Genomic DNA, 23,941 nt, shown 5'->3' on the forward strand with positions numbered 1-23,941 from the left:
TATGCTGTATATGGCCGGGTCTTCTCTGGCAGTGTGGATTTTAAGGTGCTGCCCTTTCCTAGGCGGTGTGCCTTTGCCATCCAGGAAATCAATCCTGTAGTCAGTTACTGCTGTTATCTTCTCTAGTTAATGCTCCAGAGAGCCTCAGACATATTTGCTTAGCAGAAATTCTCTCTGGATGGAGCTGGACAGCAACAATACATCACAAATTCATGACAAGTTCATGCTGCCTGTGGATATACAGAGGTACAGTTCAAGACTTAAATGGTTTTAAATCTCCTTTAATTGTTCCTCAGGCATAGTAACTCCCTGCTTGCTTTACCCAGGACTTCAGAAAATCCAGTGTGTGGTACACAAGGCAGGACCAAAGAGACTGCAAGCATTAAGACTGGCAAGATCCCAGCCAATGTAGAAGGATTGACATTTTCCATTTGCCAATAGCACTGGCAGGCTGCAGCTTGGGTGAAACAAAGCACTGCAATAGATCTTTGCCAATGGATCCAGACTACAGAGCTCCATGCTGTGTGAGCAGGGAGAGTTGCCTCTTGCACAGCACGCTGAGCTCTGCAAGCCAGGGGGAGAATTACGCCTTGCCTTGTTTCCAAATGTGTGCAGTGAGAGAAAGAGGGAAGGAAGATGACGTGACCCTGTGCAGTTGTTTACTAGAGATGACTGCAAGGTCTATTTCAGTATAGATCTCAAGCTTCCCTTCCACCTAATAAAGGCAATAATAGCAGGGAGGGCTAGACAAGAGCCACATACGGCGGTAAGAGGAAGACAGTAGTCGAGAGGCAATAATAATACAAAATACTTCTGGGAACACAGCAGGAGTGGCTGTAAAAAGACCAACATTTTAATCAACAAACTCTGTACACAAGAGGCTTGCCCACTAAAGGAGTACACATATTCCTGCTTTTACCACCGGCTTCTACCACTGGGGCTTTTATTAAGGCTCAGAATCATCTCTCTTCTTCAAGCTCCCCTCAAAAAGAACTTCAAGGGATGGTGGCTTAACAGGGTGGAGGGTGGAATCTGTCACAGGAGCAACGTTCAACCCAGTCCCTGTTGCATGAACTGATGCTGAAAGTTGTGTGTCTCTTTCACTGCCCTCTCACATTCGCCTGGCTTTCCGTGGGCGGCAGCCGTTGTGTGGCACTGGGGTGTTGTCAGTGATGGAGATGACCTCCAAACCTCCCATAGTCAAACCCTTGATGGCAGCCTGGAAAAACAAGACAGCAGATGACGTGCTGTTAGCAACACATTGAACAGCAAAAAGGGAAAAGCTCAGGGGAAAATAGTTTGCTTCTCTGTCCAAGAATCAACTTGTTTCAATGGTTTTACTTTGTAATTATCTCCTCCAGTCTTTTCATCAGCATTACCATCAATTTCCCTGCTTTAGTTGGAAGATGTCCCAAATACAGCTTTTATTCTACCTCCAAAGTGATATTACTATAAAATACTAATGACTCTAACATTTCATTACTAGGCACTTGAGTGATGAATCCTTTACATAACCTTCAAAAAAAACCAAGTTAGTAGGTAGAGTCATGAGACCATCCTGGTCATTCAAAAACCTGGGTGATGCCAGAGGAAGAGAAATATCAAAAGAAACTCTGGCACCTACCTTGCGTCCTGGACCCAGCCCTTTCACCATGACTCGTACATGTAACACACCTTTCCCACGTGCTTTCTGCAAAAAGAACAACTAGTCAATGTTCTGTTTGATATAATTGCTGCTGCTCTGGCTCTCCTGGAGTCTTTCATTCCTATTTGGCCCACTGTCACAGCATTCTTCAAGTGAAAGTAAAGAACAGTAACAGATACAGAAGATAAATTATGGGGATTATTGCACAAAGACTCTAGGAGAAAAGGAGGCCTGGATACCGCCAAGGCAGTTCAAGAGAACTTCTGTGCCAGGCTGTCAACTCTGCATACAGAAGAAGCTTTAAGATCAAACTATCTGTGACCTAAAGCCACAGCAGAAAATGACACATCCCTGGATATGTGATCAAACTCGCAAAGGACTAACAAGGACTAAGTGAAAGTGGTTTTACTTTCTCTAATGCAGCCATTTCTCTCCTGACATCAGTGGGTTTGTTCTAAAGGGTAAATGACAAATGCAGGCAAGCTTTGTATTTGCTGTGCAGGAGTCCACACCTTCAGTGCAAAAATTATAGGAGCCTGCAAATTGAAAATGAAAACCACCTGCTGTAAAGCATAGGCGTGCTGCCACCAAGTGGATGGAGCTCCTCTGGGCCTCCGGCTTTCCATGTTCTGGTGCAACTAATGTACTAACAACTTTAACAGTGACAGAATAAATCTGGCCAAGCACAGCTATGCAGCTATTAGGAGGCTATGATGGGCACAGATTAATAGTGAAGATGTTCTTATATTCCTCTGAGTAAACCACAAAAAGCTGCTGGTCAGCAGTGGCACCAAACACTTCCGACATGAAAGGCTGGAGTTCCGCCTAAATTAGGATGAGGATTTTAAGTTTAACCTTGCCTCATTCTGCTGTGATGAGGACCATGACACAGCTAGCCTCATCTTCTCCTGCCACCAGGACACCCATGGTTTTTTTCAGGAACAATTACAGTAAACTCTATGCAGCTGGAAACTACACCTGCAAGGACATCGCCTTCTTTGACTGAACTGCTGGCAGCAGCTCAGTTCTCCTGTGGCAAAGCAAATATAAAACATTCAGCCAGCAATTATAGCTGCTTCTCAGTCCCCTACAGTGCAAAAATCGAACTGCTGCTGATTCACAGGGGCTGCATTTCCAAAACGGCAGAGAGGTGTTCACTTAAAAATCAGGAGCTATGCAATCATGAGCTAGGAAAGGGTAGGCTCCAAGTTACATTTCCTGATCACAACGTGCACAGCTAAGCTACTCTTCTGGGCCTTTCTAACGGCTGCTTTGAACACCCCTTGTCTGTGTGAAGACATGCACTGTGTCAGATGAAGCGAGGGAAACTGTCAGCACACAGCAGTGCACTGCTCGAGCGCAAAGGAACAGAGCTCTGGTCTGCTGCCCATGAGCGAGGTATGTGCAAGGGCAGCCGGGGGGGATGCAGTCAGTGCTCCCCCCATGGGAGGGTGGGAATCAGCAGAGCGGACTCACCACTGCGGCTGCTATGGCTGCAGTCTGTGCCGCGATGGCAGTTCCCTTCCTGGCATTGTGGAAGCCTTCTGTGCCACAGGATGTACGGGAAAATGGCCTGTTGTCAAAGCTGACCACTTGGATGTGGGTGCTACAGGAAGAGAGAGACAAAAAAAAAGAACCGAGCAAGAACAAAGCTTTATTCTCCAGTTTCTTCTTGGCCAACTTACTGGCACGTTTCACCACAGAACTCCTGTCTCCCTTGTCCACATCACCCTAATTCAGCACTCTCTTTTGAGACATCCCGCTTACGTGAACCTGCTGCAAAAACTTCCCAGCAGTGACCTTCTGGGTCACCCTAGAGAATCTGAGTGAGGTGGCAAAACCGTTTTGGATAAGGTATCCTTTCCTTTATCAGCTATATCTCAGATACCATTTAGCCCTTCCAGACCCACCTCTCACTGTGAGCATTTTAACTCTTCTCTTTATTAAAAAAAAAGCACAAAACATTTCTAGAACTGGAAAGAGCTTTCAGAAATGGTAAAATATGACACCAGAGATCACTAATGAAACACAACAATCTCTTGTGGAGAATATCACAATTTTTTCGTCAGCTGTATAGGAATAGCACTAGAGTGGAGGGCTGGAAGTAACCTACCATTAAAGCCGTCGGCATCTAATTATTCATATCAGAATGTAGGCAAAACATGTAATAGCAATCTTATTGCTGTTAAAGACACTGTAAGGACAATTAAGCTTCCTTTATGGCACTGAGGTTTGGATTTAGTATTATTATCTTCCTAATCATGAAAACCACTCCCCTGACACAAGGCAAAATACAAGGTCCTGTACCTGGGTTGAGGCAACCCTCAGTATTGATACAGGCTGGGGGATGAAGAGATTGAGAGCAGTCCTGCAGAGGGCCTGGGGGTCCTGATGGATGAGAAGCTGGACAGGAGCCAGCAATGTGCGCTTGCAGCCCAGAAGGGCAACTGTATCCTGGGCTGCGGAGGTCAAGGGAGGTGATCCTGCCCCTCTACTCCACTCTGGTTAGACCTCATCTGGAGCCCTCAGCATAGGAAAGACAGGGACCTGTTGGAGCAGGTCCAGAGAAGGGCCACAAAAAACGATCAGAGGGATGGAACACCTCTCCTATGAGGAGAGACTGAGAGAGGTGGAGTTGTTCAGTTTGAAGAAGATTCCGAGGAGACCTTATTATTTCAATTCTTAAAGGGGACTTAGAAGAAAGATAGGGAAAACCTTTTTAGCAGGGCCTGTAGCAATAGGACAAGGTGTAATGCTTTTAAACTAAAAGAAAATAAGTTTACACTAGATGTTAGGAAGAAGTTTTTATACTGAAGGTGGTTGGACTACATGACCTTCATGGTCCCATCCAACCCAAACCATTCAATGGTTCTATGGCTTCTTTCCTTTGAGCCTTTTGATCAAAATGATGAGTGGCCAAAGCCTCGCTGTGTTATAAGCTTTTACTTTGCATGACAGCAGGAATGGAGCAGCCCCTTTGCTTACTTGTTGTACGTAGCTTTGATGTGAGCTATTGGAATCTCTTCGTAGACCTTTCCATCCCATCTCATGGAGTTCCTCTGCAGGATTAAAGGGCTGAAGAACAAAACAACAGTTAAGAGGGTCACACTCTCTAAATATCGCAAAGCCTTGTTTCATACTGGGAAAGAAAGAAGGGAGCAAGTCTCTGAAAGACACGAGCTGTGTTTGTGATTGAGTCAAGTAGCTTACTTTCCCTCCTTAGCTGAAAAGGAGGCAATAAAGGGCAGCGAAGCTGGTGAAGAGCCTGGAGGACAAATCTTATGAGGAGTGCCTGAGGGAACTGAGGTTGTTTAGCCTAGAAAAGGAGGCTGAGGGGAGACCATATCACTGTTTACAACTGCCTGAAAGGAGGTTGTAGTGAGGTGGGTGTTGGTCTCTTCTCCCAAGTGATATCACAGAATCAGAGTAGTTTGGGTTGGAAGGGGCTTTAAAGATCCAGTTCCAACCCCCTGCCATGGGCAGGACATCCCACTAGATGAGGTTGCCCAAGGCCCCATCCAACCTAGCCTTGAACACCTCCAGGGAGGAAATGGCCTCAAGTTGTGCCAGTGGGGGTTCAGATTGGACATTAGGAAAAATCTCTTCATGCAAAGGGTCATAGGGCACTGGAACAGCTGCCCAGGGAGGTGGTGGAGTCCCCACCCTTGGCGGTGTTTAGAGCCGGATGGATGAAATGCTTAACGATACAGTTTAGTAGCACACCGGCACGGCTGGACTCGCAGATCTCAAAGGCCTTTCCCAACCAAACGCTTCCAAGAAATCCCCGCGGCGAGAAAGAAGCGGCCGGGCCCCTCACCTCGCCTCGGAAGCTCTCTGTTTCTCCGCCTCCTCCACCACCTCCTGCAGCCGCCGGGGGCCGGTCTGGAGGCCGCGGCACCACGGGGCGGCGACTTGGGCCCTGCGGAAGAGAAACAGCCGTGAGGATACCGCGCGCTACCCCGCCCGGGCCCGCCGACCGGCCTGGGGCCCTCCCGGCTCCCCGCCTCACCGCCAGGCCGCTCCGAGCAGCCGTTGCCAAGCGACCGCCATGTTCCCGGGGACCAGCGGCGGGCGCGGGGCACGACGGGAGCGCGGCGGAAATATGGCGGCGCCCGTCAGCGTCATGGCGGCGTCCGCACGGTGGGGCCGGCGATTCGGTACCGCCGCCGCGCCCCGGCCCTGGCGGCTCTTCGGGGCTATGTGCCTGCTGAGGCCGCCCCGCATCACCCAGCCCCTCGAGAAGGAGGAGGAAGAGATGGCGGCTCTCATGGCGCAGGTAGAGACGGGCGGGGAGGGGAAAATGGCTGCGTCGAGCCTGGAGGGAGAGAGGGCATCCTGCGGGGAGCGCGGCGGGACTGAGGGTGGTAACTGCTGCAGGGAGTGGGGCGTGTGGATTGGCGCTGGAGTAGGGTTAGGCTCGTAGAGTAATTCGGGTTGGAAGGGGCCTTAAAGCCCCTCCAGTTCCAATCCCCTGCCATGGTGCCGTGGCCTGGAACACCTCCAGGGATGGGGCAGCCACAGCCTCCCTGGGCAGCTTGTGCCAGTGCCTCACCGCTCTCATGGTGAAGAAATTCCTTCTTGTGTCTAATCTAGATCTGCCCCTCTCCAATTTGTTGTCTTTTCTCTAGTCTTATCACCACAAGCCCTTGTCAAGAGCCCCTTCCCAGCTTTCTTGTGGCCCTTCCAGGTACTGGAAGGTCACTGTAAGGTCTCCTTGGAGCCTTCTCTTCTCCAGGCTGAACAACCCCAGCTCTCTCAGCCTGTCCTCCAATGGGAGAGTTCCATATCCTTCTTATGTTGAGGAATCCAGAACTGGTCACAATACTCCGGATGAGGTCTCACAAGAGAGGAACAGAGGGGCAGAATCACCTCCCTCGCCCTACTGGCCACGCTGCTTTTGATGCAGCCCAGGACACGTTTGGCCTTCTGGGCTGTGAGTGCACATTGCCGTCTCGTGTTGAGCTTCTCATCAATCAGCCACCCCTAAGTCCTTCTCAACAGGGCTGCTCTCAATCACATCATCCTCCATCTTTTACTGAATCCGGGGATTGCGACGACCCGGATGTAGGACCTTGCACTTGGCCTTGTTGAAGCTCATGAGTTTCATCCAAGTAACTGTATTTTTCAAAGTTAGACAGAGCGTCCCTTTCCTAGCATGTTTTTTCATAGCATGTGTTTTTCCATAGCATGTTTTTTTTTTTCAAACAGTGTTTTTTCAAACACTGTTATGTCTTGTGTTCAGTGTGAGCCATACTGAACAGATGTGTCTTCTGTGATCACTCTGTTTGCAGTCTTTCTCTGTCTCAAATGCAAGGTCAGGCTGAGCTGGCTTCAAAACTCCAAATTAGCAAGAGATTGGGCTGATGTAAAGTTCATAACAACATTAAAATTAGTCTTTGGAAAGTAATAGAATATGCATAAGATTCTGGGAAAATTTATACATGTGCATGTGAGTGGGAAATACGTTCTGTCCCCAGCTCTTCTCTCGCTGCACATGATTAATGGAGCTCACTTTCTCATGTCACCCAGGCCTGATTAAAGGGTGCTTGCTTTCTAAAACTCCAAAGTCAGTCTTAGAGAGTTTACTTGCTTTCCTTCCTCAGCTGAAAAGCTGCCACAGGCAATAAAGGGCAGCAAAGCTGGTAAAGGGGCTGGAGAACAAATCTTATGAGGAGTGGCTGAGGGAACTGGGGTTGTTTAGCCTGGAGAATAGGAGGTGGAGGGGAGAACTTATCATTGTCTACAACTGCCGGAAAGGAGATTATAGCGAGGTGAGTGTTGGTCTCTTCTCCCAAGTGATATGTGATAGGACGAGAGAGAGAATGGCCTCAGGTTGTGCCAGGGGAGGTTCAGATTAGATGTCAGGAAAGGTTTTTTCACTGTAAGGGTTATTAAGCACTGGCCGAGGCTGCCCAAGGAAGTGGTTGGGTCACCATCCCTGGAGGTGTTTAAAAGAACCGGTAGACGAGGTGCTTGGAGATGTGGTTGGACTTGATGATCTCAAAGGTCTTTTCCAACTAAACGATTCTGTGGTTCTATGAAATTCCCATCATTTTGTAGTCACCGAGTTAGAAATTATCTAATTCTGCTTGCCAAAATCCATCCTGCAGTGCTGGCCCCTCAACAATTCTCTGTGATGCCCTTCTAGATAGAGCTGGAGAAAAGCCAGTATTCAGATCATGAAATCCGCAAGCTGCAGGAGGAGGAGCAGCTCAGGAGGAGAAAGGAAAGTGCATATGATGATGAGGATGAAGCACCTGGCAAAACGGTCATCATGGCTCAAGACCTGGAGGACAAGTGGGAACAGAAGTTATTGCAATTCAAAGCCGCTCCGCGGATAACAGGTACAGGCTAAAGTCTGTGTTGTGTTAGAATACCCTGATTGTCTGCCAGACACAGCTGAGTGCAGTTTAGTGGAGGGGAGGCATTTGCTGAGTCCTTTTTTGTTTCTTGACTCTGGGGTAGCACTGTTATCACTTGAGGGATTAACTAGCTGACTGCAACCTGTGTTGCAAAGTGTGTGTTCACACAGCCTTATCAGAGCGAAGTGGTGAATGGGTGTTGTTTCCAGACAATAAAAACCTCAAGTCACTTGGTTCCCAAGTTCCTCTGATGCTCTTGTTGATTTTTGAACAACCTAGATATCCAGACTGTTTCTTGTAAATTGCCTTTGGAAACGAAAGGAGTAGGGTGCAGTCTAGCAGTAGGTTCCAACTGAATCCTTCATTTGCTTCCAGAGTGGCAGAGAGCATTTCTGTCTAGATTTTTGTCTTGTTTCACATATCCACATTTGTGCATTATTGCTGGAAGGGTGTGAGACAGAGAGGGGTGATGAATCACGGGGATCAGACCAGTGCTGCCAGGAGGCTTTATTTCCAGCATACGTTGGGTTTTTTTACAGATGCTGATAAAAACAACGATCGAATGTCGTTGAACAGGAAGCTGGACAGTAACCTGATGCTGCTGGTGAAACAGAAAATCGGTAACCAGCAGCTGTGGCTGCTGCCTCAAGTGGAATGGCAGCCTGGAGAGACACTGCGAGGCACAGCTGAGCGAGCCATGGCTATGTTTTTGGGTGTGTAGTTTGCTGTGTGCCTGGCCCTCCCTTCTCTTTGTCCCATTTGTTTTTTTCCCTTGCCCTACCTGAGGGATATTTGCCATCTGCTGTAGTGAAATCACCTCTCATGTGTTGGGAAAAGGAATTTTATGGCAGTGGGATGGAGCTCAATGGGGTAGGCTTTCTGGTAAGATCCATGATGCTGGCTCTGTAACTCCACTGTTGCAGAGTGACTGCAGTGTGCGGGGGCTGAGTGAACTTGGCAGGCTGTGAGTTGGGATCTCTGGCTGCCAGCAGTTGTGGTGCCAGGTTTGGCCCTCACAGTCTGATGTTGGAGCATTACCAGATGCCCCCTGATTGATCTGGGCTTGGTCCAGGTGTACAGCTTCTCCTTCCCTCTTGTCATCCTGTAACAGCTTTTGTGGCAGGTGGGTCATGGTAAACCCACATGTCTTTACTTTTTCCTGTGGGTTGGCAGGGCATGATACCCTCTCCCTCCCTTTCCCATTCAAGGACTCGCTGGACTCTAGGACAGGTTGGTTTTTCATAAGAAATGGCTTAAAATAGCCAGTATTTCTGCTAAGAAGAGGGACCAGTCAGTCTGAACCAGATACAAAAAGTGTCTTGTGCTGTCTTTTTGTTACAACAGGAGAGCAGTTACTGTTTCTCTGTGTTCTTATGTGTTATTTCTTTTTTCTTCTCTTGCATTGCTGGGATCTTGCAGGAGATCGCATTCAAGCCAAAGTCCTGGGGAACGCACCACATGGGATTTACAAGTATAAATACCCCCGGGCCATCAGGACTGAGGATACTGTGGGAGCCAAAGTATTCTTCTTCAAAGCCTTCCTCCAAAGCAGTGATTTGTCCCAGGCAGAGCTGAAGGAAGATCATCTGTGGGTTGCAAAGGACGAGCTGGGAGACTACTTAAAGTTGGAATACCTGAAAAAAGTCAATCGATTCCTTCTGGACTTATGAGCTGTAGGCTGTGCTCCAGCAGACGGGGAAGACGTGGGACATGACTCCAGGGAGGAGCACAGCTGCTGTTTTGCATGGTCTGTGTGTATGAGATGTTAACTTGGGCTCTGGAGGATACTTTGCCTTTGCATTATTTCCCCGTTCTCTTCACTGGGCCTGTACTAAATAAATATTAAAACTTCAACTAGGAAGGGGAGCTCTCCTCCAGGAGTTCCTTGCTCTTGTTGAATCCTCCTCCACCTCTTATGGAAATGCATGTTGTGATCTTTTCCTCTCCCAAGTGTGCAGTTCCCTGGGGCTGTGGTGACTGGGAGGCTTGCTGTCCTCACTAGTATCCTGTCATAGTCTAGAGCTCAAATGGTTTCTTCCAAGCGATGACTAATACATGTTTCCAGCACCTGCTGGAATAATAAGAACAGCACTGGAGGGTTACCTGTTTGTCCAGGTGGGAACAGACTCTCCTGGAAACAAAGGCTGGCAAGGTGGGTTTCTGGGGGGCTGGAAGCTGGGATGTTCATATTTTGTTTACATTTGATCTGTGTAGGCCTTTGGCCTAGATTCCATGATATGTTGTGGCCATATGGGTGGAGGACACGGATGCATGAGGAATAGGCAGCAGTTCCCTCTGTAGGTATGCTGGCTTTCCCACCCCTGCTGCCCTCCTCTTGAGCCTCAAGCTGTAGCAACAGATGCTGAAGGAGGGTAACATTTGAGCAGCAGCTACCTGTCTGGCTTGAGACTAATATTTGCTGGTGGGGGAAGGCTGCTCTGACATTCCTGCATCTTGGGAGCAGCCTCAAAGGTGGCTGTGGGGAGTTCTCAGCTCTCATTTCCAGTGTGATAGGCCAGCACTGCTAACTTGGCCTGACTGGGTCCGCCTCAGGTAGCCTGACCCTATTACCCTGGTTTCTTTATTAGAAGATCTATCCTGTGCTTATATGGTGCTTTCTCACCTTTCTGGGGCTGGATTTATTTCTTGGAGAGTTTTTTTCTGGTTGTAAATGTTGCTGTTTGGTAGTCAGAGAGTGGGCCCAGTGCTGGCTGGGCCTTGCAGAGAATCAGCCTTCTTCAGCGGCAGGAAGAGAGGGAAGAAATAGCTGTTGTTAATCACTGGGAGAGCATTTGGCCTCCAGAGGTGGAACTGAAGATTGCTATATATATATTATCAATCCCTTGGGAGCTGTTGAGCTGCAGGCCTCAAATTAAAGCTATCTTTAATCACTCCACAAGCCATTGGTGCGGGGGTGTAGCACAGCAGCCTTCTATTTTCTAGCGCTGGGCAGTTTGGGAGCTGCAGACTTGCCGTAAATTACCAAGAAAACAAAACTTGGTTTCTTGAAGCACCCTCACAGGCCTGGAACAGAGAGCACTAGCAAAGAGGAAATTCAGAGCAGAATATGTGCCTGAAAAACTGCAGGTATTTTGGCTGCTGTCTGAGGTCAGCTTTGCTGTAAGGGAGACAGTTACCTTCTCCAGGATTTTAGAGAGGGGAGATGAGTCCTTCCGTTCAGGATCTACCCACCAGTCTGGTGGGCATGGATGCAGTCAGCTCAGGATGAGGCTTTTCTCTGCTGCTCTCTTTCAGGCCTTTGCTGACTCCAGAGCACGCAGTGCCTGAGCAGAGCTTTGTGGGCACGGGCTTAGGACATGTCCTTTGTCAAGGTCTACACTCTTGTTTCCCATGCCACAGGCAGGTTGTGTGTTACTGGAACAAGACTTTGAAAGCATGTAAAATGCTGTTTAATCGTGCTTATTTGTTCTCAAAAGTGGGAGCACAAGTGAGAGAAAAGGATGTACTGAAAGCTTCCTGATCTTCAAACCCAGGCAGTTCTTATTCTCTGGCTTACTCAAGCTGCAAGTCTTTGGGCAGTGTCTGTGCTGAGAGAGATGTAGCTCCCTTGGGCAGCAGTGGAAAGGTCAATATCAACAGCCTCTTTTTTTTAAATTTATTTATTTCCTTGGGCTCAGATCTTTGTTCTTACAGGTAGCAGTTGTGTGAGAAGCCTGGTCTTTTCTGGAAGCTGAGATTTGTTTTCTCATCACCTGAAACACAATGCCTTTTTTTCCTGCAGTTGATTTTATTTTAAACCTCTCAGCCAGTTGCTACAAACAATCCTAGATCCTGAAACTTGAGTGCTTTTCCTCAGTTCTTCTGTGTGGCTTGTTCCCTCTCCTCTGGTCTCAGTGAGAGGGAAGGCAGAAGGATATCATGCAGGTTTCCTTGCAGAGAGGATGGTTTTATCTTCTTGTTTCCTCTCTACTCCCTGAGGTCCTGCAGTAGATCACTGAGGCTGTTCATTTCCTTTGAGAACTTGGTGGCTGCAGACTGTTTTTCCACTCACTGCAAATGTATACCCGTATTCCTTGCACAGTTGTAGAGGTCTGGTGGGATATATTTTGCCAGTGTCTACTGAAAAGAACACAAAGCCTTAGAACCTTTTCTGAGAGAGCTTTTCTCTCTCATGGAACGAAAGAAACCTGTCAAGTCGTAGTTGGGAGTGAGCTGCGGCAGCTGCGATGTGCCTCCTGCGGTCCAGCACAAAGAGCAGGGGGAGCATTTCACTTGCGGTGAGCATGAAACAAAAATCTCCTTACGAACATCATGGAGAACTGCGTGTTTGCCTGGGTGTTAGGGGAGTATGGAGCTGGGTTGCGCCCAAGGCCTGGAGGGTTTTTCTCACCTTGGCAAAGGTCTCCTCACATGATATCTCTCTACCAGAACCTGAAGCTGCAGCAAGTGCCTGGAAAGGCACAGAGTTTGCTGTGGCTTCTTAGTGCAAGGCACAGTCGGATTAGTTGAAGTGCTCTCCTGTGAAATGTGCACTGGAGAGAGGTGTTTTGGAAAGGACCTGTGACTCCTTGCTTGGAGAGCGGTAGTATAGGGCTCATCTAAGAAGTCCAGCGTAAGATCGGACCTGCAGATGCTGGGGTTGGCATCTGAGCATTGTCTTCTCCCAGCTGCGCACCTTGGGGAAGAAGCTGAAGAGAGCGGTCAGACCGTGGAGACTTTCTGTTCCTCAAAATTCATTTTTAGCCCAGGATGCTTCCGTCCATGAGGGTGATACATAAAAACTAGATCCTTCCCTCCTCCAAGGGGAAGGTGGCATATCAACTTGACCTTTCCCTCGTATGATGCAATCCAGCAGCTCTAGGAGCAGAAAAAAATAGAAGGGTCAGTTGCAGACCAAAACACCAGCATCTAAGCTGTTGCTTAAGCCACCATGTTAGAAGAGAGAGATGAAGGGGTTTTTTTGTAACAAATTGATGGTAGCACTCCCCTCCAGCAAAGGAGAGATAACAAGTCCTAGTAAGACCACTTTTCGGCTTCACTGATACTGCTTTCTTCTACTTCCCCTATAAAATATCTTCCCTAGCTGATTTCCTTCCTGGTCTGCAGGAGTTTAGGGGACTGGTGTTCTCTAAGCAGAGCCCTGCTCACATATTTGTGATGCACTGTGAACTGTTCAGAACTGCATGCTTTCTCACATAATGGGAAGCTGCTGTTTGTTACTCCCCCTGGCAGGCTCCAAACAACCAAAGGCTTCAACATTTGAAAGATAAATACATGCAGAGCCAGGAAAGGCTACACTTTCCTGTGTAGCCACGGGCTACGCTGGTTCCTGCTCTCTGAAAACCTGTAGGAGGAGAGATGCTATTGCTCCCAAATACAGCTATGAGCTTGCTAGTGTAGGGAGAGCTGCTCTGGTGCAGGGAACACCCTGCAAGATTCCCCCCTGCTGGGGCAAAGGATGGGCTGGCTCAGGGATGGTAGGAGTTAGGCTATCCCAGCTGTCCCAGAAGATAAGGTGTCTCCAGCGGCAACAGTCACTTGCTTTTGTTCTGCTCAAGTTCCTGTGCTTGCATTGGAAGAGATCTGTCTCTTTGGAGGGAGTTTTTCTGTCAATGCCTGGGGTTTCTCCAAGCGCTGCCCATTCCTGCTGTGCTCAGCTGCCTGCAGGGGATGTAGTGTGGGATGCTCTGCTCACAGCAGCCCAGGGACCCAGCAGAAAATGGTGTGGAAAATCTGGTTGAGTTCACCAGGGATACAGGTGGATTAGGACTCATCCTTTTCTTTTGAGGACGCATTTTTTTCTCCCTTTTCTTGTGAAATCACCCCTGTATTTTGACATAACCAGCACGCTGGAAGGATGCAGAATGGGGCAGGCAGAAGGCAACGTTTGAGTGAATCTCTACAAAGGTAAGAACAGATATAAAAGAAGAGGGGTTACCGGGAAGCCTGGGCTCAGGGTAAAATTGCTCCAGGAGCTTTGCTGATAATACCCAATCCTTAACACCAAACCCTGAAAAAGCAAAGCAAGGAATTTGTGAAGTGAGTACAAAATGCTGACAGCAGGAAGCCCCTTCAGGTAGTCTCAGACACAGCTTTGCTGTCAAGTCTACTTTTCCCTAACAGATTTTGGAGGGGTATAAAATCCTTTGGCAGGACTTCATAGGCAGTGCTCAGAGACCCTGGGGCATTTCTCAGTTGAAATATGAAGGGTTATTCAGCAATATTAAGGTGAAGCTTCTTCAAAACCCAGACAAGGCAATAAAGCCTTTATGCAGCATATGCAAGTCTTTAGGACTTGCCATCACAGCCTACTCCAGAAGCAAGGTAGAGTGCTAGCTGGAGCCAGCCCTTTCCGCAGCTACCGCGAACATCCAATCTCATAATTAACCTAGAGAAAAGTTTAGGAGAAGATTTTACAGCTAACAATTTGCAGCTTAAGCTGATCTCTGGTGGGGGATGAGAGCTGGTGTCAAAGGCAAATTATTGCGTATTTTAAGGGCTGCTCTCCCTCTCAAGTGTCAGGGCAAAGGGAAGCTTGGGACATCGGGGCATGAGGCATGGGCCAGCGCTGCTACTGGCACGGTGATGAGCAGTGTCAGGGGTGTGTGTGCTCCTGGCCTGATCGCGCCACGTCCTGCCTGCCTGCTTTCTGCTCTCTCTCATCTATCAAAGTAATTATGCCTGTTACATTTCTTCTTTCAGGTTTTACCCTCCCAAATGTTATTCCACAGCATTAAACCTGTGGGGAAAGTGAATTACTGGGGAAAGTAACTAGATACAATCCAAGTTTAATGGGCACATAGAAAAAGCACACTGGGTTGGGAGGGTGGCTCAGCCAGTGTCCTGCTTCTGCAGGCAAATAGAAATTTATCTTGATGTGTGTATATATCTAGCTTCGTGATCTGTGAGCTCTTAATAATTGGTTTGGTGACCTCCTGGCCGTGTTCTCTCTCTGTAGAGCTTTCTCCAGTCCTCGGTTAATATAATGGGTCACAAATCCCATTTGCTTTTGAATTCTGAGTAATCCTTTTGTTAATGTCGCCTATTGCTTTGCTAGAAGCACTGGAGGAAACCGGAGCCATGTGCTAATCAGTAAATCTGGTTCTGCATATTTGTAAGCTGCTGCCCTGCCCTCCCTGCCTTTTCCAAATGACCAGTGCAGCCCATTTGTGTCAGACCCAATGCTCCCCTCTGCAAAACAGCAATTGTTTCATGAGCTCTGGTACCAATGAATGGCACAGGCTGCAAATGTTGGATGAGCTTGAGTAAAGCAGTGGGATGTGATGGGGACTGGACAGCCAAGTGATAAGGGGCTTGTTGAGGAGGGAGACTGGGGATTCGGGGTGCATGATCCCACCAGTGCCCTGTGTGGAGGAACAGTGAGTTTCCTGTTTCAAGGTGCAGGACAGATGACTGCTGGATGTGGCACTCATGGGGACCAATTTTCTGCACCTGGTCCACCAGTTCAGTGTCCAATCTTGGCCCCTATGCAGAAGTAGGGGATGTGGTGGAGCAGAAGAGGCCTTCCTAGTAGGATGCTAGAGACTTCTAATCCAGCAGGGGCTGGAAACGGTGAACAAAGCAGGCATTTCCTATCACAGACCCTTCTGGATTTCAGATCCCTTAATTTCCCTGCATGGAAACAAGACTGTGGTGAGCTGTAGCTGTGTTTCCTGCTCTCTCCTACCTTTGTGGATGTGTAGGTATCAGAGCCCTTTCAGAAGGACAAGAAGCTGCCAGATGACCAGCCCCTAGGGTGAGCATAGGTATACTGTTACTGAGGGGAGGGACAGTGTCAGGCCTCCAAATAGCCTGAAGACCTCTAAAACATTCTGAATCACCTGTTGTTGGTGCTGACTCAAAGGCTGCAAGTGGCTTGTAGGTACTGTGTTCCTGCTACGATGGTTGCCCATGAATTGAACTGGGTGGGAAACTCCAGTAGTGTCTCTAAGCACTGGAATATCTGAGTCACAAAGTCAGTGTTTCGTGCTTATTTTTTGTTTATTTCCTGATTTTCTGTATGTTTTCAGTCTCCCACACAGCTGACAAGCCTCACTTTTTGCTCCTTTCCCTCACGCTTCCATTTGCTTTTTTTATTTTTAGCCTGTCTGTGGCATTCTTCACACAATGCCTGTATGCACCGCTTTGATCAGAACTGCTGACGATGATGACATGACCTTGAAGGTAACAGCATGCGGCAAAGCAAGACGTGTTGTATTTAGTTAGCTTGCTGTAGCTAAGCATCGCATTTGCAACCCGGGCAGGCACATAACATCACCTCCTTTCCCTGCTGGGCTGTTTTTCCTGACAGGTCCCATCAGGATTTGGGCTGTTTGATTCCAAAACACTCTTTTTGGCCCCAGCCCAAAGTGAGGAACATGATGGGAAACACCTCAGTGCTGGAAGGCTGATGTACAATTGTTGCTGGCTCTGATTTAAGAGCTAAATTCCCCTGAGGATGGAGGCAGATGTCGCTTGCTGCCCATGAAACAGCTCTGTGCTAGGCACTAGATGGCAGGCAGTGACTGGGAAATCCCATCCATGAAGCTATCCTTCCCTTTCCCCTTAAAATCACCTCCTGCACTGGCTCTTGTGTGCTCCAGTGTGGGAGCCTGGCGTAAGGATCACAGATTTTAACTGCTGTGCCCAAGCTTGGTGCCTTGAGTACTGAAGTTTCCCTGTGATTGGCAGAGGGTTGTTTTTGCTCCATGGTGGCTTGACAAATAACTGGAGGCTCAAAGGAGTCTTTAGGGCAGAGAATAGAGACGGGGAACAGGCAGGCAGAATCTAGGATGGAGGATGGATAGGTGGGTGCTGAGGGGTGCTGAGGGCTGCCCAGGCCGTAGGGGTTAGGGAGGGATAGGGTGTGGAAGGGATGCATCTACGTGGGGTAGGGATAGGGGCAAAAAATGATTGTAACTGTTTGACATGGGCAAGGAGAAGGCGAGAAATCCCTGATGAACTTCCTACAGCCTGATTGTGCAGCAGTTGCAATGAAGATCAATGAGATGGAGAGGTCAATGAGGGTGTTTTCCATCAGTGTCCAAGTTTCAGCTGCATGCTGTCCTTTGCCTTGTGTTAGAGAGTGTGATCATTGGACACTGGCTATGAGGCTTAGTCACCAGGGAGGGCCTGATCCTCTCCCCAGGGCAGCACGGCATGCCCTTGACTTACTTGCCTTGGGCTTTGGGGGTTTATCCCCAAAAGTAGGCGTAAAAATGTATTTACCTAGAAAAGGAAATGTACCAATCCCCCTACACCACTGATGCAGCACATGTTCCCATGCAGTGTTAGAGGGCAGGAGTGGGAAAATCCCTCCTTTATTAGCCAGAGTTCAAGGTGTCCTTGGGCCCTGCTCTGTGCTGCTCCTATCCCTATGAAACTAAAGGCAAGACAGCCCTTGCGGTGCTGGGGGCCTGGTTTTCCTTTTCCCAGGCACTGTCACAGAGCTGCAGCCCCTGTGCCATGCTCTGGGTGTTGTAGGTCCCCTGTAAGCACCTTCCAACAAAAAGGAGATTATCTATAGCTTGTTAGAGTCCTTGCAGGGAGGGAGAATAAGGCTCTTTGCTCTAAAACATTCTCTTCCCTGGGATTACAAGATAATGCATATGAAATGACATTAGCTCAGCCAGGTTTACGGATTATTTGAAAATCAAATTCTTTTAATCTCATCCACCATCTGGCACCAATGTAACAGCCAGCAGCCAGCTCGCTGCTGCTTCTACCCTGACTGCATTGGAGCGACTGGAGTATCAGAGCTGGCAACGAAACACCGGCGTACCTGGCCACCGCTGCGCATCCTGGCACCAGCACCCAGGCCAGCCTTGTCCTGATTTCTTCCTGAGACAGCGCAGAGTTTACACATCTCTGAAGAACTGGGGGCGCTCCTTTGTCTGCACCGGGAATGAACAGATGGGCTCAGAAAATCTTACTGCTTGTGTCCGTGTGACTATGAGACTCAAAGCCAGCAGCCAGAGGAGTCCCCAGGCCTCAGGTTAAGATCCGAGAAGGGGACCTGCCAATCTCACTATCGTGGTTTGCAGTGATCTCCTGGCAGGGCAGGGAGGGATGAATGTGCAGGAATTCCTTGCAGAATGGTGTTGCAGAGCTGCCAGCGTGCAAGTGGGATCTGTGATAAAGCTGGAGGTTCCCACGGGTGACAGCAAATAGCGCTGTTTGTGCAGGACAGAACAAATGGGACCACAGCCCCAAGGAGCAGAGCAGGGTGGAAAAGCATGGTGTGCTTGTGAAGCATCGTCATCAGCAGCATTACAGAGGCCAACCTGGTTCAGTCTCCCTTGATCCCAGGCCAGAGAACAGACAGAACTGGTGAGCAGTTGGGGAGCACTGGAACAACAAGAATTGGGGCATGTGAGTGTGCCAGGGCTATGTGCTGGTCACTGGTGTCCCCACTCTGCGGGGACTGTTAGCATCTCCCTGGGGAAGGACAAGGTTGGGTGACACCCTGTTCTTCTCCCAAGAGTGAGCCAGTCCCTGTAGCTGATTTTTCAGATGTGAAGCCAGCCGTGCTGTAGAGCTGCTTGGTTCTCATGTGTTTGGTTTCTTTGCTGAGCCTCAATAGGACCATCCATCTTCTCCTGTCTCTTCCAGAATGCTTCTGCACCTACTACTAAGGAGTGCTATAATCTCAGTACCCATTTAACACAAATAAAAAGCCGCCTGGGACAATAGGTCACGGTTTTACAATTTAGCTCAAGCAGAGAAAAGGCCTTTATAGCTATGAATACATGCATACTTAATACACATATGTATATATATATAAAACATTGGTTACTATCAGGACATATAAACATAATATATGTATATAGCACCGGGCTAACAGTCTGCTCCTAGTTTTTCTTTGCAAGAAGCTGAAGCTGTTCTGCCTGTCAAAGCGGTTCCAGTGGCTCTTTGTGACTGGAGACACAATTTGCACTGCTGCCCACGTTTGCTGGGCTCTCAGTACAGAGAGTGGATGTTATGAGCAGAGAGAGGCTGGGAAAGGAGGTCTGGGTTGATCCTCAGTGGGGATCGGGATGCACGAGGTGAGGATGTGACACCTTTGTTTGCAGGTAAGGAGTCACACACAGAGCCAGGTTGGTAGCTGATCCACCACACTGCAATTCACTCCTGTGATTTGTGTGGCCTTAAGACAGTCAAGAACGAAAAATAAACAGGAAGATAGATGAATAATAGCTTTAAGGAAAGGGAAGTGTCATTTCTGTAGGTAACTAATTACTAATTATATGCTTACAGCATTGTCTGTATCATTAAAATTACTTGAATTTTCAGTACATTGTAGTTTTAATTAAACAAATCCTTAGATATTTTTCTCCTCCTTTGTAATACAGATTCTTTTTTTTATTAGTGTCAAAGAATAAATTAATTGTGTAATTAGTGACTATTACTTTGTCACTCTTGGAAGGGTTATTTCCAGGTCGTACGTACGCAGTGGCTGGAGAATGCTTATGAAATATTGTTTGATACCAAGACTCCCTGGAAGTAGCTGTGACTGGAGATGCTGGTGAAGTCGGAGATTTAGCAGCGCTGGGACACAGCCGGCAAGAAGGAGGTGAAAAACTCTGCCAGGGCTGGATGGAGGAGGCTGTCAAACACCTGCAGGTTTCCCCTTGCTTCCTTGGATGCCTGTAAGTACATCTGTTTCATTTTGACCCAGAAGTCATCCTCAGACCGTCCAGAAAGGAAGACATAGCGAAGATGTGGCTGCTTCCAGGTGCCCTCTCTGGTACAGGTGAGGGAAAAATCTCAAAGTGGGATTTTCAAGCGTGCACCATCACAGTTGTCATTACAGGTGGCTGAGGGCTGGGGAGAGATGTCATGTCCCGCCCTATCCCATGATATGTAGGCTACGCAGCAGTTTCTGGGCACCAAGAGGGGAATTTAGCATGCAGGTAGTGATAGGGGCTTAATAGATCTGCGCTTACTATTTCAAAAAGAAAGAATCAGGATTACAGGCTTATGAGGGATTAGCAAGCATGAATGTGTATTTCTGCATATACTGCTCCTTTTGCAAACCCATTGTGCCATTAGTCTGATACAGAGTTATACCATTACTAGCATGACATCAGTGTATCAGATAGTCTTGATTATAAGATCCAGCAGCTGTACTAAGGACAACAGGGCTTTCCCATTGGCTGGCTGATCCTCTTCTGTTTGTAGCTCGTGGTTTGCCTGGGAAACCACCTTCATTTACAGACACTGTCAACGCTATCAGTAGGACAGATACCTGTGAGCATTGGCCCACAAGGGGGAGGGTTTTGTTCATCTATCGAAGTGACTAAGTTGAGGCTTTAAATGGTTTGGCCGCCCCCTTCTTTAAAGCAGCAGAAGGAGAATGGATGCGTGAGGATCCTCGGGTCTCTGTGCACTCAGTTATAGTGGTGGAGAGAGATCTTGGGCTGCTCAGAAGAGCTCAGGTCACACATGAATATACATGTAAGTGTGTTTCAATGTAGCTGAAACTGTGCATTTCTGGTTTTAGCTAAGCTACAGAAACATCCTCATAAAGGTGATGTGTCTGTTGGCTTCAAGTGCTGCCTGCATGCCCTCAAGGTCAGTAGCTGCAACTTCTCAGCTCTTGGAGCCCTGGGAGTGTGTGAGCTACCTGGAAATGTTAAGAAATCAGTGCAAAAGTAGGCAGCTTCAAGAGTCTGTCTGTACTTCACAGGCTGCAAGTCTAACCCCGTGTACCTCGCCATACAGCCAGTGGGGGTTACCTAAGCGAGCCAAAGCCCTTGGCTGTAGGCTTCCTTAGAGATGGTCTTCATAAGCAGGGATGTGCTGAGCAGGAAAAGGGATGGAGGAGCAGGGAATGGACTGGTTATGAAATGTCAGAACATCCATATGTGTAAGCACAAGTTTTGATTTTTACTAAATATTTTCCTCTTTAATTTAAACCATTGTTTCTTTCCAGAGAAATGTAATAATAAGAGCCTGTGTGTTTCTAACAAAATAGCAGCCTACGCTTAGTGAACAACCCAGGGTCCAGTTTGGATGGGATCTCTGCACTGATGTTTCTGGAAATCCAACAACAATCAAGCTAAGGGAGCTTATTCCTAGAGCTGCCCAGAGCTGTTTGCTGCTGGAGCCAAAGGGAGTGACAGCCACTGGAACATATGGGTCTGCAGGCAGCTCTGTGTGACAGCAGGAGGTTTCTGTGCTGCTCGGTCCTGCCTCATTTCCCTGCCCTCTGTCAGTCACCCATCACTGTACAGGACAGCATCCTATGAATGAGCCCATCCCTGGGGGCAGCTGGCTCCATCAATGGGGTCCCCTTAGTGCTGCTGCTCTCATACCTCCTGTTTCTCCATTTTTCCCTTGGGTGTGATTTCACCAAGGAAATTTGGCTTTTCCTACCTCTGTGGTCCACAAAGGCTAGATGCATCTACCTAGGCACATCCCACGTCTGCAGTGAGATGGAGAGCATCCCTCAATGGCAGGCAGAGTGGTCAATCTTCTGTTACTGGGTATGCTGGTCCCTTGGGCAGCCACTTGTCTTTTGCCTCATCTTCTTGCTTTCAGGTTCCCTCCCCTCCCATTCACCGATCTGCAACACCACTTGGTTGCTGACACTGGGCACTATAGGTTAAGTGGTCCCAGTTCAAGTCCATTTATCCTGCCAAGGTCCTGGTGCTTTCAGTGCTTATATCACTTTTGAGAGTGAGAGTCTAAAATGCCTTAGAATTTTTGAACAATAGCATCTAATTTTTCTCTCCATTATAGTATATATCTGTATTTTTTGTTATTTTTTTTTCTTGTCTATGTTTAAAATTTCTTTTGGCCATAATTTCTTCTTGTGATCTAAGTGTTCTGACAAACTCGACCCTGTGCTGCAAAACAGTTCTGCATGAATGAACCAGGTAGGTCAAGCAATCTTCTCTGGTTTCTTCCCCTAAAGTAAAAAACGACCCTAAAACCACGAACCCAGGGCATGCAGGAGACCCTACGATAACAAACCAGTGTGCACACAGCCTGCTGCTGCTGAGCGCTGACATGGTTTCAAATGTATTGATGCTCCTACTGATGTGTCCTTTCTGAGGGCATCAGTGTCAGCAGTCCTTTAAGCTGTGAAACGAGGAGGATGACTCATGAACCACACAGACGCAAGTGGTGTCAGTACCTCGATGGTCCATCAGGTTTCTAACCTGCGTCAGCAAAATCAGGGTGAAGAAGGAAATGAGAATGACGAGCCAACCTGAATTTGAGGGGGAGAGGCCAAGTCATATGGAAAATAAATCTCCCTCTGAGACTGCGTCCCCGCTCCTTACCAAACACATGCTGCAGGGAGATCCAGCTCTGCAGATCTTCAAGCTGGGACCGTTCCTGTCATTTACAGATGTTAGAAACATTGACTCTTGACATGGTCTCCAATGGGCTCCAAGTTTTTTCTCTGCCAATTGCTTGAGGGCTTCTTCCTTGCTTCTCTGCAGAGGCTTTTGGAGGACTCTTGTGGGATGGCACCTCTGTCCTCCTGAGTTTGCCTTGAATACTGTGTCTGCTGACGCAAGAAACCTTCCTTAGGTCAAAGACAGAAGCAGACCACAAGTGCTTAACAGTCCTGAAATTGAGAAAACAGATGAGAAGGTTGGTAAAAGCAAACTTGAGATGCTGTGAACTCAGTTGCGATCGTTAATGGCTCTTTTTATCTGAAGATGCTTAGAAACTGGTATTTTCTGAAGGAACAAGAGTGAGGTCTTTGGAATAAACTAGGAGGATTTTTTTTTTTTAATAAAAAACGGATGTTTCAGGCGCTACAGTCAATTACACATTCTGAGGTGTCTGTCTCTCCCCACTTGCAATCTGTAATAGAAGAAATACTGTTGTATTCTTAGGTTATGTCAAGGGATGACTAGACTGGACCATCACCTGCAGCACAGGTGTGGCCTTCACGGAACAGGGGCAATGAACCAGCCCTGTTGTCACTGCAGGGTGCTGCCCCGTATGTGCCATGGCAGCTCTCTGAGATTCCCACAGCCGCAGGGACAGGATATATTGAGACGCCAAGAGACAATCTCTGCTACCACCACTACCAGCAGCCCAGTGGGCACCTCTGTTCACCCTGGCTGCAACTCCCGTTCCAGCTCAGCCTCCCCAGCAAGCGGAGGAGGCAGCATCAGAGCACCCACCTATGTACCTGCATCCTTTGAGCCTCCTCCCATCCCTTCCTCCATTACCACCCAAAGTGGTGGAAAGCAGCCTGGAAAGCTGGTGGGTTTTGTCTTCCCTAGATTCTCTCAGATCAACAGTGCTACCGTGAGAGAGAATCTGTTATCACAAGCAAGACCTCTTCCACTGAGCAAGCGAGTAATGAACTGGAGCTGGGCTGTAATGATTTAAAAAAGGGTGTTTTTTACAGTTGGCTGTCAATACCCCAGCTACATCTTAAAGAGGGTTTCATTGTTCCTAGAGCAGAAATACAAGAGAGTGCTCTGCATCTATTTACCATGCAGAAGGGTCAAAAATGGCTCTTCTCCCTCCTGGGTCCCTGCAGCTTCTCCAGCAGAATTAAAAGGCGCACGCAGAGCTTCAGCGCCAGGGTACAGAAGAGACGGAACAGAAGAGCTCTCTGTTTCATCCCACCTGCTCTGCGATGGTGACTTGCCCTGAAGAGTCTCAGGAAAATCCTGTGTAAATGGAACATAAATGTTTTATGAATTCAGCCCTGGTGGAGTAAATTAAAGGGTCATTAATGGCCTCATTAAAGAGCTTTGCACTTTGTTCTGAATTATGAAAGCTATCATGCCATGTTAAACTAAATGGAGTTTTCGGCAAGATTTTAAAACTCTAGCTAGTTCCTTCTCCCCCTCTGTCTCTCTCTATTCTTTTCTCTCTTTTCCTTTTTTAATTTTTTTGGTCTCTGAGAAATGTCTTTCGAGGGAGCCGCCTGTAGTGCTACAAACTAGATTTCAATTATAAATCTTCTTATGCTCCACTAATTGCCCAGATTTTTTCT

The 23,941-nt window shown here is 47.9% G+C and overlaps 2 protein-coding genes across 4 annotated transcripts; one reads left to right on the forward strand and one right to left on the reverse strand.

Moving 5' to 3' along the window:
- Positions 1–1,111: 1,111 nt before the first annotated feature.
- MRPS11 (mitochondrial ribosomal protein S11) lies at positions 1,112–5,695 on the reverse strand. Its single transcript, XM_054077807.1, has 6 exons — positions 5,655–5,695; positions 5,463–5,564; positions 4,631–4,720; positions 3,122–3,251; positions 1,625–1,690; positions 1,112–1,219 (listed from the first exon to the last, which is right to left on the reverse strand). The coding sequence occupies exons 1-6, from the start codon at positions 5,693–5,695 to the stop codon at positions 1,112–1,114; spliced, it is 537 nt and encodes a 178-aa protein (XP_053933782.1).
- On the forward strand, positions 5,656–22,811 carry MRPL46 (mitochondrial ribosomal protein L46). 3 transcript variants are annotated; one of them, XM_054078087.1, is made up of 8 exons: positions 5,656–5,921; positions 7,794–7,989; positions 8,547–8,720; positions 9,427–10,159; positions 16,072–16,152; positions 19,394–19,616; positions 20,471–20,541; positions 20,657–22,811. In XM_054078087.1, the coding sequence occupies exons 1-4, from the start codon at positions 5,694–5,696 to the stop codon at positions 9,675–9,677; spliced, it is 849 nt and encodes a 282-aa protein (XP_053934062.1). In that variant the 5' UTR covers positions 5,656–5,693; the 3' UTR covers positions 9,678–10,159; positions 16,072–16,152; positions 19,394–19,616; positions 20,471–20,541; positions 20,657–22,811. The 3 variants fall into 3 exon arrangements, with proteins under 3 accessions (XP_053934062.1, XP_053934061.1, XP_053934060.1); XM_054078086.1 differs by having other exon boundaries at positions 20,471–22,811; XM_054078085.1 differs by having other exon boundaries at positions 19,394–22,811.
- The last annotated feature ends 1,130 nt before the right edge of the window (positions 22,812–23,941 follow it).

The sequence above is a fragment of the Cuculus canorus genome, chromosome 12 (genome assembly GCF_017976375.1).
Source record: "Cuculus canorus isolate bCucCan1 chromosome 12, bCucCan1.pri, whole genome shotgun sequence".
Classification (NCBI taxonomy): Eukaryota; Metazoa; Chordata; class Aves; order Cuculiformes; family Cuculidae; genus Cuculus; species Cuculus canorus.